This window comes from Entelurus aequoreus, linkage group LG27 (assembly GCF_033978785.1).
Source record: "Entelurus aequoreus isolate RoL-2023_Sb linkage group LG27, RoL_Eaeq_v1.1, whole genome shotgun sequence".
NCBI lineage: Eukaryota > Metazoa > Chordata > Actinopteri > Syngnathiformes > Syngnathidae > Entelurus > Entelurus aequoreus.
Window position 1 is genome coordinate 26,328,611 of NC_084757.1, and position 15,209 is coordinate 26,343,819.

General features: G+C 36.0%; 2 protein-coding genes across 6 annotated transcripts in view; one reads left to right on the forward strand and one right to left on the reverse strand.

The window, feature by feature from the left end:
• The window catches only part of LOC133644478 (elongation of very long chain fatty acids protein 1-like), a 62,702-nt gene extending 48,734 nt beyond the window's left edge, over nucleotides 1–13,968 (reverse strand). The window contains exon 1 of one of the 2 annotated variants that reach the window (XM_062038985.1): nucleotides 13,816–13,968. The gene's annotated coding sequence lies outside the window, so the exon portion shown is untranslated. Of the gene's footprint in view, nucleotides 1–13,540; nucleotides 13,624–13,815 lie in introns of those variants that run through there. The other variant, XM_062038987.1, reaches the window with a different exon arrangement.
• mob3c (MOB kinase activator 3C) overlaps nucleotides 13,445–15,209 on the forward strand; it is a 35,242-nt gene continuing 33,477 nt past the window's right edge. For 2 of the 4 annotated variants that reach the window (XM_062038988.1, XM_062038990.1), the window contains exon 1: nucleotides 13,445–13,574. In XM_062038988.1, coding sequence (XP_061894972.1) covers nucleotides 13,548–13,574 — 27 coding nt within the window. In that variant the 5' untranslated portion in view covers nucleotides 13,445–13,547. Of the gene's footprint in view, nucleotides 13,790–13,931; nucleotides 13,955–15,209 lie in introns of those variants that run through there. The other 2 variants (XM_062038991.1, XM_062038989.1) reach the window with 2 other exon arrangements.

Sequence of the window (15,209 nt, forward strand, 5' to 3'; positions counted from 1 at the left end):
GATATGCTATGCTGCTTGTAGTCTTCAAAACCTGGCTCTGGCTACAATACAAAATGTGAATTGTGACATTTTAAATAAAAAACTGGTTCAATATTACTATTTTTCAAATAGCCATCAAGTGTTTAGTTGTGCACCATTTGTTACCAAACATTGAGGTTTTGGTGAAGTGTATTTGTATATTCTCCAGCAGTGGACATTTGTTTTAGGTCTATTTCCTTTGTCAGAGTTACACATTTCGGGAAAAAATAGTAGTTATGATTAATATTCCTAAGATTCAAGTACTTCGATCTGTGTTCGGCAAGTTGGCCTTCCAGAAGATAGGTAAAGATCCAACATCGTTTTAAAAGGCAATTTCGATTTTATCGATACTAGGAAAAAAGATAACATTTTAAGAACGGATACAAAGGACACGACGGACACAACAGAAGTGACAGCGAGTAAGTTTTGCTGAAACTCCAAGTGGCTGAGGCGGAAGATTGAAAATGGTGTAATGAACATTTATACTAGTATTATTGAAACAGTAAAATTAATTTTTTTATAATTCAAAAGTGGTCGCATGTCACTTTTCCAACTTTTGTTCATTTCACAGTTTTCAACTTTCCGCCTCAGCTATTGTGGTCAGTCACCAAAACTTGCCTTTGTAGATTAACGTAAGTTGCATCTTTATTGCGCTGTGGCGTTCGTATTTGTTGTGAACGTTGCAAAATGTGCCGTAGCTAAAATGTGCTTTGTTGTTGCTTTTTGATATTGTCTTGTTGCGTTTGCATTTGTTGTGACCTTTCTCGGCCCCCGTGGGTCTCCGCCATTCTTATTTTGATGACTGGTTGTTGTGTCTTTTACAATCGTGCTATAGCTGAAAGTTGTTGTGTTGTGGCTTCATGTTGTTGTGTTGTGGCATTTGCATTTGTTGTGACTTTTCTCAGCCACAGCAGCTTTTTCATAAAATGAGAGTGGTAGCAGGTCAAACCACTGCTCATTTAACCTGAAAATATTTGGTTACGCTTAATTTCTCAGGTAAATCTACTAGTAATTCCACCTGAAGAGATGTTTACTTTTGATATTAATGTTGTACGAAAAAAAGCACATAAAATTATACTGTAAAAATGTTGCTTACTGTAATTTTATTGAAAATATCTTGAATGTTAAAAATGAGAGCAGAAAGTGTTTCCTCTTGTTAATTCAACTTATGGGTTTGCTGCACTTTATTCAAATAAGATGTGAATTCATTGGCCATTAATTGTTGTTTACTTGCCTGTTTGTATCCTAGGCTTGGGCGATATAGCCTAAAAATAAAATCCACAATTTTTTTCACAAAAAAATTTGATTTCCGATTTTCCCCTACTTTTGAAAGAAACTATGAACTACAAAATGACAAAGATAATTCAAAACAAGTTTTTATTTGATTCAAACACAAACTAGTAGTTTGAAATGACACTACATACACTGCATCTTACTCGTAGCAAAATTCTAAATTTGTATAATGTTCTTTTTAGACTAGATATAACATTCTACTTTTATGGAATAATTTTCAAATACTTAAATGCCTACTGAAATGAATTTTTTTTATTTAAACGGGAATAGCAGATCCATTCTATGTGTCATACTTGATCATTTCGCGATATTGCCATATTTTTGCTGAAAGGATTTAGTAGAGAAAATCGACGATAAAGTTCGCAACTTTTGCTCGCTGATAAAAAAGCCTTGCCTGTACCGGAAGTAGCGTGACGACACAGGAGCTAGTATTCCTCACAATTCCCCGTTGTTTACAATGGAGCGAGAGATTCGGAGCGACAGAGCGACGATTACCCCATTAATTTGAGCGAGGATGAAAGATTCGTAGATGAGGAACGTTACAGTGAATGACTAGAGAGGCAGTGATGGACGTATCTTTTTTCGCTCTGACCGTAACTTAGGTACAAGCTGGCTCATTGGATTCCACACTCTCTCCTTTTTCTATTGTGGATCACAGATTTGTATTTCAAACCACCTCGGATACTATATCCTCTTGAAAATGAGAGTCGAGAACGTGAAATGGACATTTAAAGTGACTTTTATCTCCACGACAATACATCGGTGACACACTTAGCTACTGAGCTAACGTGATAGCATCGTTCTCAAATGAAGATAGAAACAAAATAAATAAATCCCTGACTGGAAGGATAGACAGAAGATCAACAATACTATTAAACCATGTACATGTAACTACACAGTTAAAAATTCTCAGCCTGGTAAGGCTTAACAATGCTGTTGCTAACGACGCTAAGGCTAATTTAGCAACTTAGCAACCGGTGTTGTGCCTGAAACCTCACAGAACTATGATAAAAACATTAGCGCTCTACCTACGCCAGCCAGCCCTCATCTTCCCATCAACAGCCGTGCTCACCTGCATTCCAGCGATCGACGGCGCGACGAAGGACTTCATCCGTGGGTTTGGCGGCAAGCATCGGCTAGGCGTAGTAAGTAGTCCTTGTTGTGTTGCTGTAAGTATTGTACTTAGCCACTAATACACCGATCGATCCCACCTACAACGTTCTTCTTTGCAGCCTCCATTGTTCATTAAACAAATTGCAAAAGATTCACCAACACAGATGTCCAGAATACTGTGGAATTTTGTCGAAGAAAACAAGAGGTTTCTGTATCGGGTTCGACGGGGTCCAACCACTTCCGTGGATTCTGTGACGTCACGCGCATAAATCATATCCAAAGGAGTTTTTCAACCGGAAGTGTGGCGGGAATTTTAAAATTGCACTTTATAAGTTAACTCGGCCGTATTGGCATGTGTTTCAATGTTAAGATTTCATCATTGATATATAAACTATCAGACTGCGTGGTCGGTAGTAGTGGGTTTCAGTAGGCCTTTAAATTAGGAGCTTCCCTTGGGAAGCAATACTTCTGTTTGAATAGAATACTTTAACAAAAATGTAGCTGCACATTGCATGCAAATAAACAATATCCAACATTGAGATCAATAAAGTGCAAACTTCCGTCTTGAATAACATACGTAAATGAAAATGTAATATTAAATATTGTATCCAAATAACGAAGTAAAATATTGAGAGGACTATAGTTTTTTTCAGTAAGTGAATAAAGTAAGCGCAGCCTTTTTCATTCACACATCTTGGTGGTGTACAGAGAAACTGCTTTAGTGATCGCTCTACGCAATGTGCTTCTTTCTCATCATACATGGCATCATCATACATACCTTGTGTAAATGATTACATAAGGTGATTTTTAGCACATAGTCTTGTTCGCCTCGTAAAAAAAATTTATTTCCCACACTCTGCTAGAGGCTTCGGTTTCAGAAAGACTTTGCAACGTGCAGTCAATTGTTCCTCGCCTGTAGCCGCAAAACCAAAGTACTGACAACACTTTTCTTTTCTTTGGAACAAACGTCTCGCTCTCGTTAGCGTTCACATTAGTCATGTTTTCTATGTGTGCCGCTAAGGAATTACGAGGACGGCGCAAGCTACGGAAGCTCCAGAGGGGCAAAAAGTATGTCGGAGAAATAACAGGACTATAGGAATCTTCCCCTACAGTGTCCAATATCTAGTATTTATTTCACAGTCACTCTGTTTGATTTTTTTTTGCTAAAAAGTTACTGAACCGATTTTAACTCACTGAATGGTATCATTCTAAATACACCAACATCATCCCTGAATCGTATAAGCAACATCAAATTATGATTCGAATCTAATCGTTACACCCCTACTGTTATTCAAAACCCAAATGTATACAGCAGTGGAAGCCGGTTTTCAGGATGATATGCACCAGGTGTGCTGTGACCCCCCTCATTTACATAGCTGCTGCGAGTAAATACATGTTGCCCACTTTAAACTACCGTGCTCAGCCAACAAAAAATGCTCCAACCAAGGCTGATGTCAACTGAACAATGGCTTGACTGTTAAGCCTCAAGATTAACATGACCAACAACCCCAGGCAACACACTATGCAAAACTTTGCTCTATAGAAAACACATTTTCTGATTTGATAATTGCAGGGTAAATTAGCAGGGGTAAGGTCATGAGCAAAAGGAAGAGTTTCCTTCAGCGGTTTTCTCACCAGAAGCAGGCATCTGGTTGGTAACTCTTGTCAAATTTTAACCACTAATGATTTAAGAAGTGGCCCAATGTTATGTCTTGTATGGTTCAAACAGTTAAGGCCAGAACATTTAAACTAATTAAAATGTTGCATCACTCCTGAATCGTATAAGCAACATCAAATTATGATTTGAATCCAATCGTTACACCCCTACTGTTATTCAAAACCCAAATGTATACAGCAGTGGAAGCCGGTTTTCAGGATGATATGCACCAGGTGTGCTGTGACCCCCCTCATTTACATAGCTGCTGCGAGTAAATACATGTTGCCCACTTTAAACTACCACGCTCAGCCAACGAAAAATGCTCCAACCAGGGCTGATGTCAACTGAACAATGGCTTGACTGTTAAACCTCAAGATTAACATGACCAACAACCCCAGGCAACACACTATGCAAAACTTTGCTCTATAGAAAACACAATTTCTGATCTGAAAATTGCAGGGTAAATTAGCGGGGTAAGGTCATGAGCAAAAGGAAGAGTTTCCTTCAGCGGTTTTCTGGTTGGTAACTCTTGTCAAATTTTAACCACTAATGATTTAAAAAGTGGCCCAATGTTATGTCTTGTATGGTTCAAACAGTTAAGGCCAGAACATTTAAACCAATTAAAATGTTGCATCACTCCTGCGGTGAGCCTGGTAAGGTAATAACGCCGTAGCTTAAGAAGTGGGTTTGTCCTTCTCCACATGCAGGAATAACATCCCAGTGTGCTTACCATGACTAACACTAGGGAATTACACATCACATACTAAGAATAGGAAAGTAACACCAGCCCAAATTACATGTGTAAAACTCTTAAACTGAATATTAAATTTTTCTGAGAAAGGACATTTGAAATCCGGTTCAAAACTGCTATACTGGTAAAATGGATCATGTATCGATATAACATAAATATATACAGGATCCCATTGAGAACCAGCATCCTCTGTAGTGGACATTTATTTTGTCGGAGTGACACATTTCTGAAAAAAAAAAAAAAAAAAAAGCAGCAGTCTTCTGCACATAAATGTCCACTGCAGAAGATACTGGCTCTAAGAAGGGTACACAAAAAGTACTATATCCCATCCATTTTCTACCGCTTGTCCCTCTTGGGGTCGCGGGCGTGCTGGAACATATCCCAGCTGCATTCGGGCGCCACCTCATCTATATAAATTAAACTCCGTTATCCAAGAAAAGACAGGCCTGATTAGGTAGGGCTGGGTGATTAGTCGAAAAATAATCGCAACCAAGATTTAGACCTAAACACTGACATAAAAACCCCCACAACGGTTATTTTGATTTTTAAGACTGTCGTCTTAAAACACACACTACTGCTAGTGTAGTTGCACAGCTGGCCGCTGAGTGACGCTAAGTGGGAAAGCTTCCAGAACAGCCGCAAAGGAAGTAGCCACATCAAGTGACTGGGGTCTACAGCCAGAGCAGCGCACATTTGTGGGTGGATGTCTGTACAAATCCAAAAAGTGCGCAAAGAGATCTAAAACGTGACAAACAAATGTTCTAATTCAATAATCTTCATTAATAGAAGTGTGAAGAAACTGTGAAGAAAAAAAAAAAGATCACACCAGGGACCAATTTTAGAAAAAAATGCCTTGACACTGACGCGCAAGTTCTGGGCATCTAACCTGGTTTCTCAAACGCGAATCAGATTTGAGACCCCTGTTAGGACCAAAGCTAACTGAAATACTTCAAGAATTAACATAATATTAACACAAAAATGTGTATGAACTAGTGCTGTCAACTGATTAATCTTTAGTCCAATTAATCAGACTAATCAAATCAAACTTTTGAATTGAATCACAATTAATCACGTGCATATTTTAAACTAACTTCGAGAAATACCCCAGAATTCAGACACAAATGCAATTTTTTTGTTATACAAGAGGGCTGCACGATTAATCAACATCCAGGTTTTAATAAGTGCGCTAACGTAACTTATAGAGGCTGACGTTTTTTTTTATAGGTTATTTCTTCAGTTAAAGAGCATGATGTTGACAAAAGCTCTGAGTCTGTCTGCATATAGCCAAATATTTATTGAGTAAATTATTGCATATTATTCTAATGCAGTGGTTCTTAACCTTGTTGGAGGTACCGAACCCCACCAGTTTCATATTCATTCTTTAGTGAAAAAAAAAATAAAAAAAATTCAAATTCAAGACAAAGTTATATGTTTTGGTAACACTTTAGTATGGGGAACATATTCTAAGTGACAAAGACTTAATTTAGAGTTTTTTGGACACTAGGGGAACATTTTCTAAGTAACAAAGACTTAATTTAGAGTTTTTTGGACACTAGGGGAACATATTCTAAGTAACTAAGACTTAATTTAGAGTTTTTTGGACACTAGGGGAACATATTCTAAGTAACAAAGACTTAATTTAGATTTTTTTGGACACTAGGGGAACATATTCTAAGTAACAAAGACTTAATTTAGAGTTTTTTGGACACTAGGGGAACATATTCTAAGTAACAAAGACTTAATTTAGAGTTATTTGGACACTAGGGGAACATATCCTAAGTAACAAAGACTTCATTTAGAGTTAGGGTGAGGGTCAGGGTTAGAGAGTTAGGTAGGGATGATGTTTGATAAGGAATTATCGAGTTCGAGCCTATTATCGAATCCTCTAATCGAACCGATTCCTTATCGATTCTCTTATCGAGTCCAGATAGGTTGTTGTATATGGAAAAAAAACACACAATATTTGGTTTAACAAAAGCTCACTTTTATTACATAATAAAAAAATAAAATCTAATAAATAAATAAATATTGACTGTTACCCACCTAAAAAAATAAAATAAAATAAATAAATATTGACTGTTGTTACCCAAAGTATATTAAGTGGGATTTTTCAGAGAAACAAATATATACAGTAACACAAAAACAAGCTGTCTCTGTGATCACTATAGGTGTATAAATAATAATATAGTGTTAAATAAAATCAGTCCCTTGGGCACAAAACTGAAAATAATACAGCTCTCCAAAAAGTGCACTTCTGCTGCTATTTGACATAACTGTTTGTTATGATGCTTTGACATTTTTGCACTTTATTTCTTTATTGAAAGAACATTCTATGAAGAGAAAAGTTATTTGCAAATGTGGTTACAATGCTAATAAATGAAAAGTTAAAGCTAAAAAAAGAAATACACTTTATTGAGTTAACATTATTTCTTTATGGAGGAAAAATGTTATGAGCTAGAGAATATAACAACTACACTACCCAGCATGCAACGGGAGTTACGAGCATGCGCGGTAGCCCCGAAAAGTGGTGCATGTTGCCACGCTGTGAAAGTAAACGTCAAGAACTCAGCCAACACGCCTCGTCTGCATTATTTATAATTAGACCGACAACACATCTACAGTGTGATTTTGTTTTGTTTACAAGGAAACAAAAACAAAAGTTAAAAAAAGGGAGATATGTTGTATATATATGTATGTGCTGCGGTTGTTTTAAGAACGTTGCGACAACTGCCGTAAAGGAGGTGCGTTGCTATGTTTCCGGTTGGTCGTAAAAGTGTTCGTCATGTGTTTTACCCTGCTAAAATCTCTCAGTAAAGTTATTCGATGGATTATAGCTTTTGTTTTGAACTTTATTACACCTTGGAACGCTTTTTCCCGTCCATTGTTTTCCTGCTTTCGCTATCTGCGCCTAATGACTGAGCTACGTGATGTCCCACGGAGCATTTCTGGTCGGGACGGGATTCGAATAAAGAATCAACTCTTTTCCTTTACTATAGTGGTCTCGATAACGGGTACCGGTTCTCAAAAAGGGATTCGAGTCCGAGGACTCTGTTCTTTTCTTATCAAACAACCGGGAAAACCGGTTTCGAGTATCATCCCTAGAGTTAGGGTTATAATAAGGCCATGCCAAATAAGGCATTAATAAGTACTTAATAATGACTAGTTAAGAGCCAATATGTTACTAATTTGCATGTTAATAAGCAACTAATTAATGGTGAATATGTTCCCCATACTAAAGTGTTAACATGTTTTTTTTACTGGTGCACAAAATGAACCGTGCATGAACATCACCTTGTTCAAACAACAAAACCAACACCGTGCATAAACTCACAACAAATTACACACCTGCAAATCAGTCTGACTTCTGCTGTTGCCGTATCCGTAATACGCCGATAAGGAGAAGTTTTTATTTACACGATGAGTCGGGTGTGTCTTGACCTCCGCCGAACCCCTGAGCCCGACTCACCGAACCTCTAGGGTTCGATCGAACCCAGGTTAAGAACCACTGTTCTAATGTGTGGCACCTTGAGACAAGAATATGTTGATTGACAGTCTAAAATTACTTTTTTTTGCATTTTTATGGATGTATAAAATATAGAAATCGCAATTGCAATTTTAGGAGAACCCGCAACCCCGAAAGGGACAAGCGGTAGAAAATGGATGGATGGAACTTGCAATTGGTTTTTTTCCTAAAATCCTGCAGCCCTATCATAATAGAACATTTTTTAAAATGCTTTACTTGAATGCACTACATTTATTTGCTCAAAACCTAGTAATAATATATTCTCAAATGAAGTGAAATTTGCCAGCGAGCACACTAGACCACTGACACACAGATCACTGACCGTAAAACAGGTATAACCATCCACAGTTAAGGTAAAGGAGCATTTACGGTCAATATAAATTGTGAAGCTACATCATTAATGCAATATTTTTCTTTTGTGATTAATCACATGAGTTAACTCTTTACTACTTTTGACAACCCTAATATGAACATGAAGGAACTCAACATATACAGTACAGGCCAAAAGTTTGGACACACCTTCTCATTTCAAAGCGTTTTCTTTATTTTCATGACTATTTACACCAGGGGTCCCCAAACTTTTTGACTCGGGGGCCGCACTGGGTTAAAATAATCTAAAAAAAAGGTTTGTTTGGAGACCCCTAATTCACACCCTAATCAAAACTATGACACCTGTGAAGTGAAACGCATTTAAGTGACTACCTCTTTAAGGCTCATCGAGAGAATGCCAAGAGTGTGCAAAACAGTAATCAGAGCATAGGGTGGCTATTTTGAAGAAACTAGAATATAAAACATGTTATCAGTTATTTCACCTTTTTTTGTCAAGTACATAACTCCACATAGTTTTGATGCCTTCATGAACGAGAAGGTGTGTCCAAACGTTTGGCCTGTACTGTACTTTAAGACCTCTTTGCCAATAAAACAGCCAACTAATTTTGGTTCCTCGCCAAACACACATGTCAATTAAAGAAAAGTTGACAAGTGTGCTTTCTAAGACTGATCACACAAGTAAAATATGTCACGTGACCATGTTTGGGCTTTGCCTCAACATGGCTGCGCTACGCTTCACTTAATCAAACATGACACACAACAAAAGTTTGGACACACCTTCTCATTTCAATGAGTTTTTTTTATTTTCATGACTATTTACACCAGGGGTCCCCAAACTTTTTGACTCCGGGGGCCGCATTGGGTTAAAAAAATTTGACCGGAGGCCGGGCTTTATATATATATATATATATATATATATATATATATATATATATATATATATATATATATATATATATATATATATATATATATATATATATATATATATATATATATATATATATATATTTATTCCAAGTGCGAAGTTGTCACGTTATCGCTTGCAAAATGGAATTTTAAACAATATGATTTGCCTGAGAGTAACAAACGGTAGAAACTGGATTAGAAAGGACAGATTTAAAAATAATTCAAAAATATATATATATATATATATATATATATATATATATATATATATATATATATATATATATATATATATATATATATATATATATATATATATATATATATATTTATTCCAAGTGCGAAGTTGTCACGTTATCGCTTGCAAAATGGAATTTTAAACAATATGATTTGCCTGAGAGTAACAAACGGTAGAAACTGGATTAGAAAGGACAGATTTAAAAATAATTTAAAAAAAAAATATATATATATATATATATATATATATATATATATATATATATATATATATATATATATATATATATATATATATATATATATATATATATATATATATATATATATATATATATGCACATACATACATATATATATATATATTTTTTTTAAATAGGGACTTCCCGCGGGCCGTAGTTTGGGGACCCCTGATTCACACTGTAGATTTTTAATGAAGGCATCAAAACTATGACACCTGTGAAGTAAAAACCCTTTAAGTGACTACCTCTTTAAGGCTCATCGAGAGGATGCCAAAAGTATGCAAAACAGTAACCAGAGCATAGGGTGGCTATTTTGAAGAAACTTAGAGCCCTGCGATGAGGTGGCGACTTGTCCAGGGTGTACCCCGCCTTCCGCCCGAATGCAGCTGAGATAGGCTCCAGCGACCCCCCGCGAGCCCGAAAAGGACAAGCGGTAGAAAATGGATGGATGGATAGAATATAAAACATGTTATCAGTTATTTCACCTTTTTTTTTGTCAAGTACATAACTCCACATGTGTTCATTCATAGTTTTGATGCCTTCAGTGACAATCTACAATGTAAATAGTCATGAAAATAAAGAAAACTCATTGAATGATTTACCATGTATTTACCATGAATTGATTAACGTGGACCCTGACTTAAACAAGTTGAAAAACTTATTAGGGTGTTGCCATTTAGTGGTCAATTGTACGGAATATGTACTGTACTGTGCAATCTACTAATAAAAGTTGCAATCAATCAAATGAGAAGGTGTGTCCAAACTTTAGGCCTGTACTGTACTTTAAGACCTCTTTGCCAATAAAACAGCGTACAATGGCATACTGTAATGTGCAATCTACTAATAAAAGTCTCAATAAATCAATCAACAATAAAAACAGCCAACTAATTTTGGTTCCTCGCCAAACACACACAAAACACACAGTGTCATTCAAAGAAAAGTTGACAAGTGTGCTTTTCCAAGACTGATCAAACAAGTAAAATATGTCACGTGACCACGTTTGGGCTTTGACTCAACATGGCTGCGCCACGCTTCACTTAATAAAACATGACACACAACAAAAGTTTGGACACACCTTCTCATTTCAATGTGTTTTCTTTATTTTCATGACTATTTACACCAGAGTTCCCCAAACTTTTTAACTGTGTTAAAAAAATTTGGCCGGGGGCCGGGCTTTATAATATATATATATTCAGAGCGCGATGATGTCACGTTATCGATGGCAAAATGGAATTTTAAACAATATGTTTTGCCTGAGCGGCTAGGAGACACCGAGAGTAACAAGCGGTAGAAAATGGATTAGAAAGTACAGATTTTAAAATAATTTAAAAATATATATATATATATATATACACATATATACACACTATATATATATATATATATATATATATATATATATATATATATATATATATATATATATATATATATATATATATATATATATATATATATATATATATATATATATATATATATACACACACACACTACCGTTCAAAAGTTTGGGGTCACCCAAACAATTTTGTGGAATAGCCTTCATATCTAAGAACAAGAATAGACTGTCGAGTTTCAGATAAAAGTTCTCTTTTTCTGGCCATTTTGAGCGTTTAATTGACCCCACAAATGTGATGCTCCAGAAACTAAATCTGCTCAAAGGAATGTCAGTTTTGTAGCTTCTGTAACGAGCTAAACTGTTTTCGGATGTGTGAACATGATTGCACAAGGGCTTTCTAATCATCAATTAGCCTTCTGAGCCAATGAGCAAACACATTGTACCATTAGAACACTGGAGTGATAGTTGCTGGAAATGGGCCTCTATACACCTATGTAGATATTGCACCAAAAACCAGACATTTGCAGCTAGAATAGTCATTTACCACATTAGCAATGTATAGAGTGTATTTCTTTAAAGTTAAGACTAGTTTAAAGTTATCTTCATTGAAAAGTACAGTGCTTTTCCTTCAAAAATAAGGACATTTCAATGTGACCCCAAACTTATATATATATATATATATATATATATATATATATATATATATATATATATATATATATATATATATATATATATATATATATATATATATATTAGGGGTGTGGGGAAAAAATCGATTCGAATTCAAATCGCGATTCTCATGTGCGATTCAGAATCGATTCTCATTTTTTTTTAAATCAAATTTTTTTCAATTTTTGTATTTTTTTTAAATCAATCAATCCAACAAAACAATACACAGCAATACAATAACAATGCAATCTAATTCCAAAACCAAACCCGACCCAGCAACACTCAGAACTGCATTAAACAGAGCAATTGAGCGGAGACACAAACACGACACAGAACAAACCAAAAGTAGTGAAACAAAAATGAATATTGTCAACAACAGTATCAATATTAGTTACAATTTCAACATAGCAGTGATTAAAAATCCCTCATTGACATTATCATTAGACATTTATAAAAAATTAAAAATAAAGAACAATAGTGGCTTACACTTGCATCACATCTCATAAGCTTGACAACACACTGTGTCCAATATTTTCACAAAGATAAAATAAGTCATATTTTTGGTTCATTTAATAGTTAAAACAAATTTACATTATTGCAATCATTTGATAAAACATTGTCCTTTACAATTATAAAAGCTTTTTACAAAAATCTACTACTCTGCTTGCATGTCAGCAGACTGGGGTAGATCCTGCTGAAATCCTATGTATTGAATGAATAGAGAATCGTTTTGAATGGGAAAAAAAAATCGTTTTTGAATCGAGAATCGTGTTGAATTGAAAAAAAAAAAAAAAAAGATTTTGAATCGAATCGTGACCCCAAGAATCGATATTGAATCGAATCGTGGGACACCCAAAGATTCACAGCCCTAATATATATATATATGTGTTTTATATATATATATATATATATATATATATATATATATATATATATATATATATATATATATTTATTTTTTTTAACTAGGGACTTCCCGTGGGCTGGATTTTAGCTCATCGAAAGAATACCAAAAGTTTGCAAAACAGTAATCAGAGCCTAGGGTGGCTATTTTGAAGAATCTATAATATAAAACATGTTATCAGTTATTTCACCTTTTTTTTGTCAAGTACATAACTCCACATAGCTTTGATGCCTTCAGTGACAATCTACAATGTAAATAGTCATGAAAATAAAGAAAACCCATTAAATGAGAAGGTGTGTCCAAACTTTTGGCCTGTACTGTACTTAAAACCTCTTTGCCAATAAAATAGTGTACAATAAAAACAGCCAACTAATTTAGGTTCCTCGCCAAACACACACAATGTCAATTAAATAAAAGTTGACAAGTGTGCTTTCCAAGCCTAATCAAACAAGTAAAATATGTCACGTGACCACAGTTGGGCTTTGACTCAACATGGCCGCGCCACGCTTCACTTAATCAAACACGACGCACACACACAAGTGTAGTAGTTACCGTCGAGATGCACGACACTGCGGCCAACAAAGAGGTGAGTATCTCCTGAAAGAAAAACTATCTCTGTGTGTGTTTGCAGCGGCCGGTGCGAGCCATGACGAGAAGCTGCGGATGAAAGCCATGTCATCAACATGTCCACACATCATCATCATAAAGTCAGCTGCACTTAAAGAGTACATTGACCGCCGCTACAGCAATTAAAACAAAAAAGCGACTAACACGTTTCGACCACGGCACGACGCACCGGCGGTAAGTGTTCATCTTGTTTTACTCACTTTGTCGTGGGGCTGGAATAGTGCGTGGAAACGAGACGGCTGTAATGCGGGAGTCAAGTGGTCTTGTCGCTCATTTCCGCTGAAATCTTCACAAGCGCTGGCAACCGACGAAGCCTTTGATATGGCGGAGGAAAGAAAGGTGGAGTCATCATCTTTTTTTTATTTTTTGACTGCCCTCGTTGGACGTAAACAATTGACAACATGCCGTGTCATTCGTCGATCAAAGCACTCGTTTTTTTCATTGGGCGGCGACGTTTTTAAACACCCTTAAAAGGGCTTTTCAAAATTGGCAGATTTCCCTAAACAGTTGTAAAACTATCACACTACGAAATTGATATGGAAACGATAAAAACGGCTACTGAAGAGATGGACCCCGAATAAGTTGAAAAACTTATTCGGGTGTTACCATTTAGTGGTCAATTGTACGGAATATGTACTGTACTGTGCAATCTACTAATAAAAGTCTCAATCAATCAATTTCAGAACCTTTAACTTATCTCTATCCTCCTTCAAAACCGCAATAAAAGTACACCTCCAGGCAACTTCAACCCTAAACTAACACCTTCCCCGGATTGTAAATAATCAAGTGTAAATAATCAAATGTAAATACTTTTTCTTATGCTTTCTGATCTCTCTCTCTCTCTCTCTCTCTCTCTCTCTCTCTCTCTATGTCCACTACTTGCTGTACATATCCTACCAAGTCAGACCTACACTGTTTCAATGTCCATTTCTCTGTTCTCTCTGTTCTCAATTGTTGATGACTGAAGTGATGATAACAACCAAACCTAATCCCCCCCCACATCCCACACCCCGGATTGTAAATAATGTAAATAATTCAATGTATATACTCTGATCTTGTGTGATGACTGTATTATGATGATAGTATATATCTGTATTAGAGATGCACAGATAGGCAATTATTTCATCCGCAACCGCATCACAAAAGTCGTCATCCAGTCGTCATCCACCCGCCATCCACCCGAACTAACATTTTATCAAAACCACAACCACCCGCCACCCACCCGTTGTTATATATCTAATATAGACGATGCAAGGCATTAGTGAGGTTAGAAAGCTTTTGCCTGTTAAAGAAAGGAGACTGATCCAATGCAGCAGAGATATTAATGCGTGCCACGCATTAATATCTCTTGGCCACGCATTAGAGCAGGGGTGGGCAATTAATTTTTACCGGGGGCCGCATGAGCAACCCGAGCACTGCTGGAGGGCCACATCGACAATATTTCAATTAAATTTTGCTCAATATTATTTTTGATATATACCGTAAGATAAATAATAATAATAATAATAAATAATAATAGTAATGGTAAATGGTAAATGGTTGTACTTGTATAGCGCTTTTCTACCCCTTTTTAAGGAGCCCAAAGTGCTTTGAC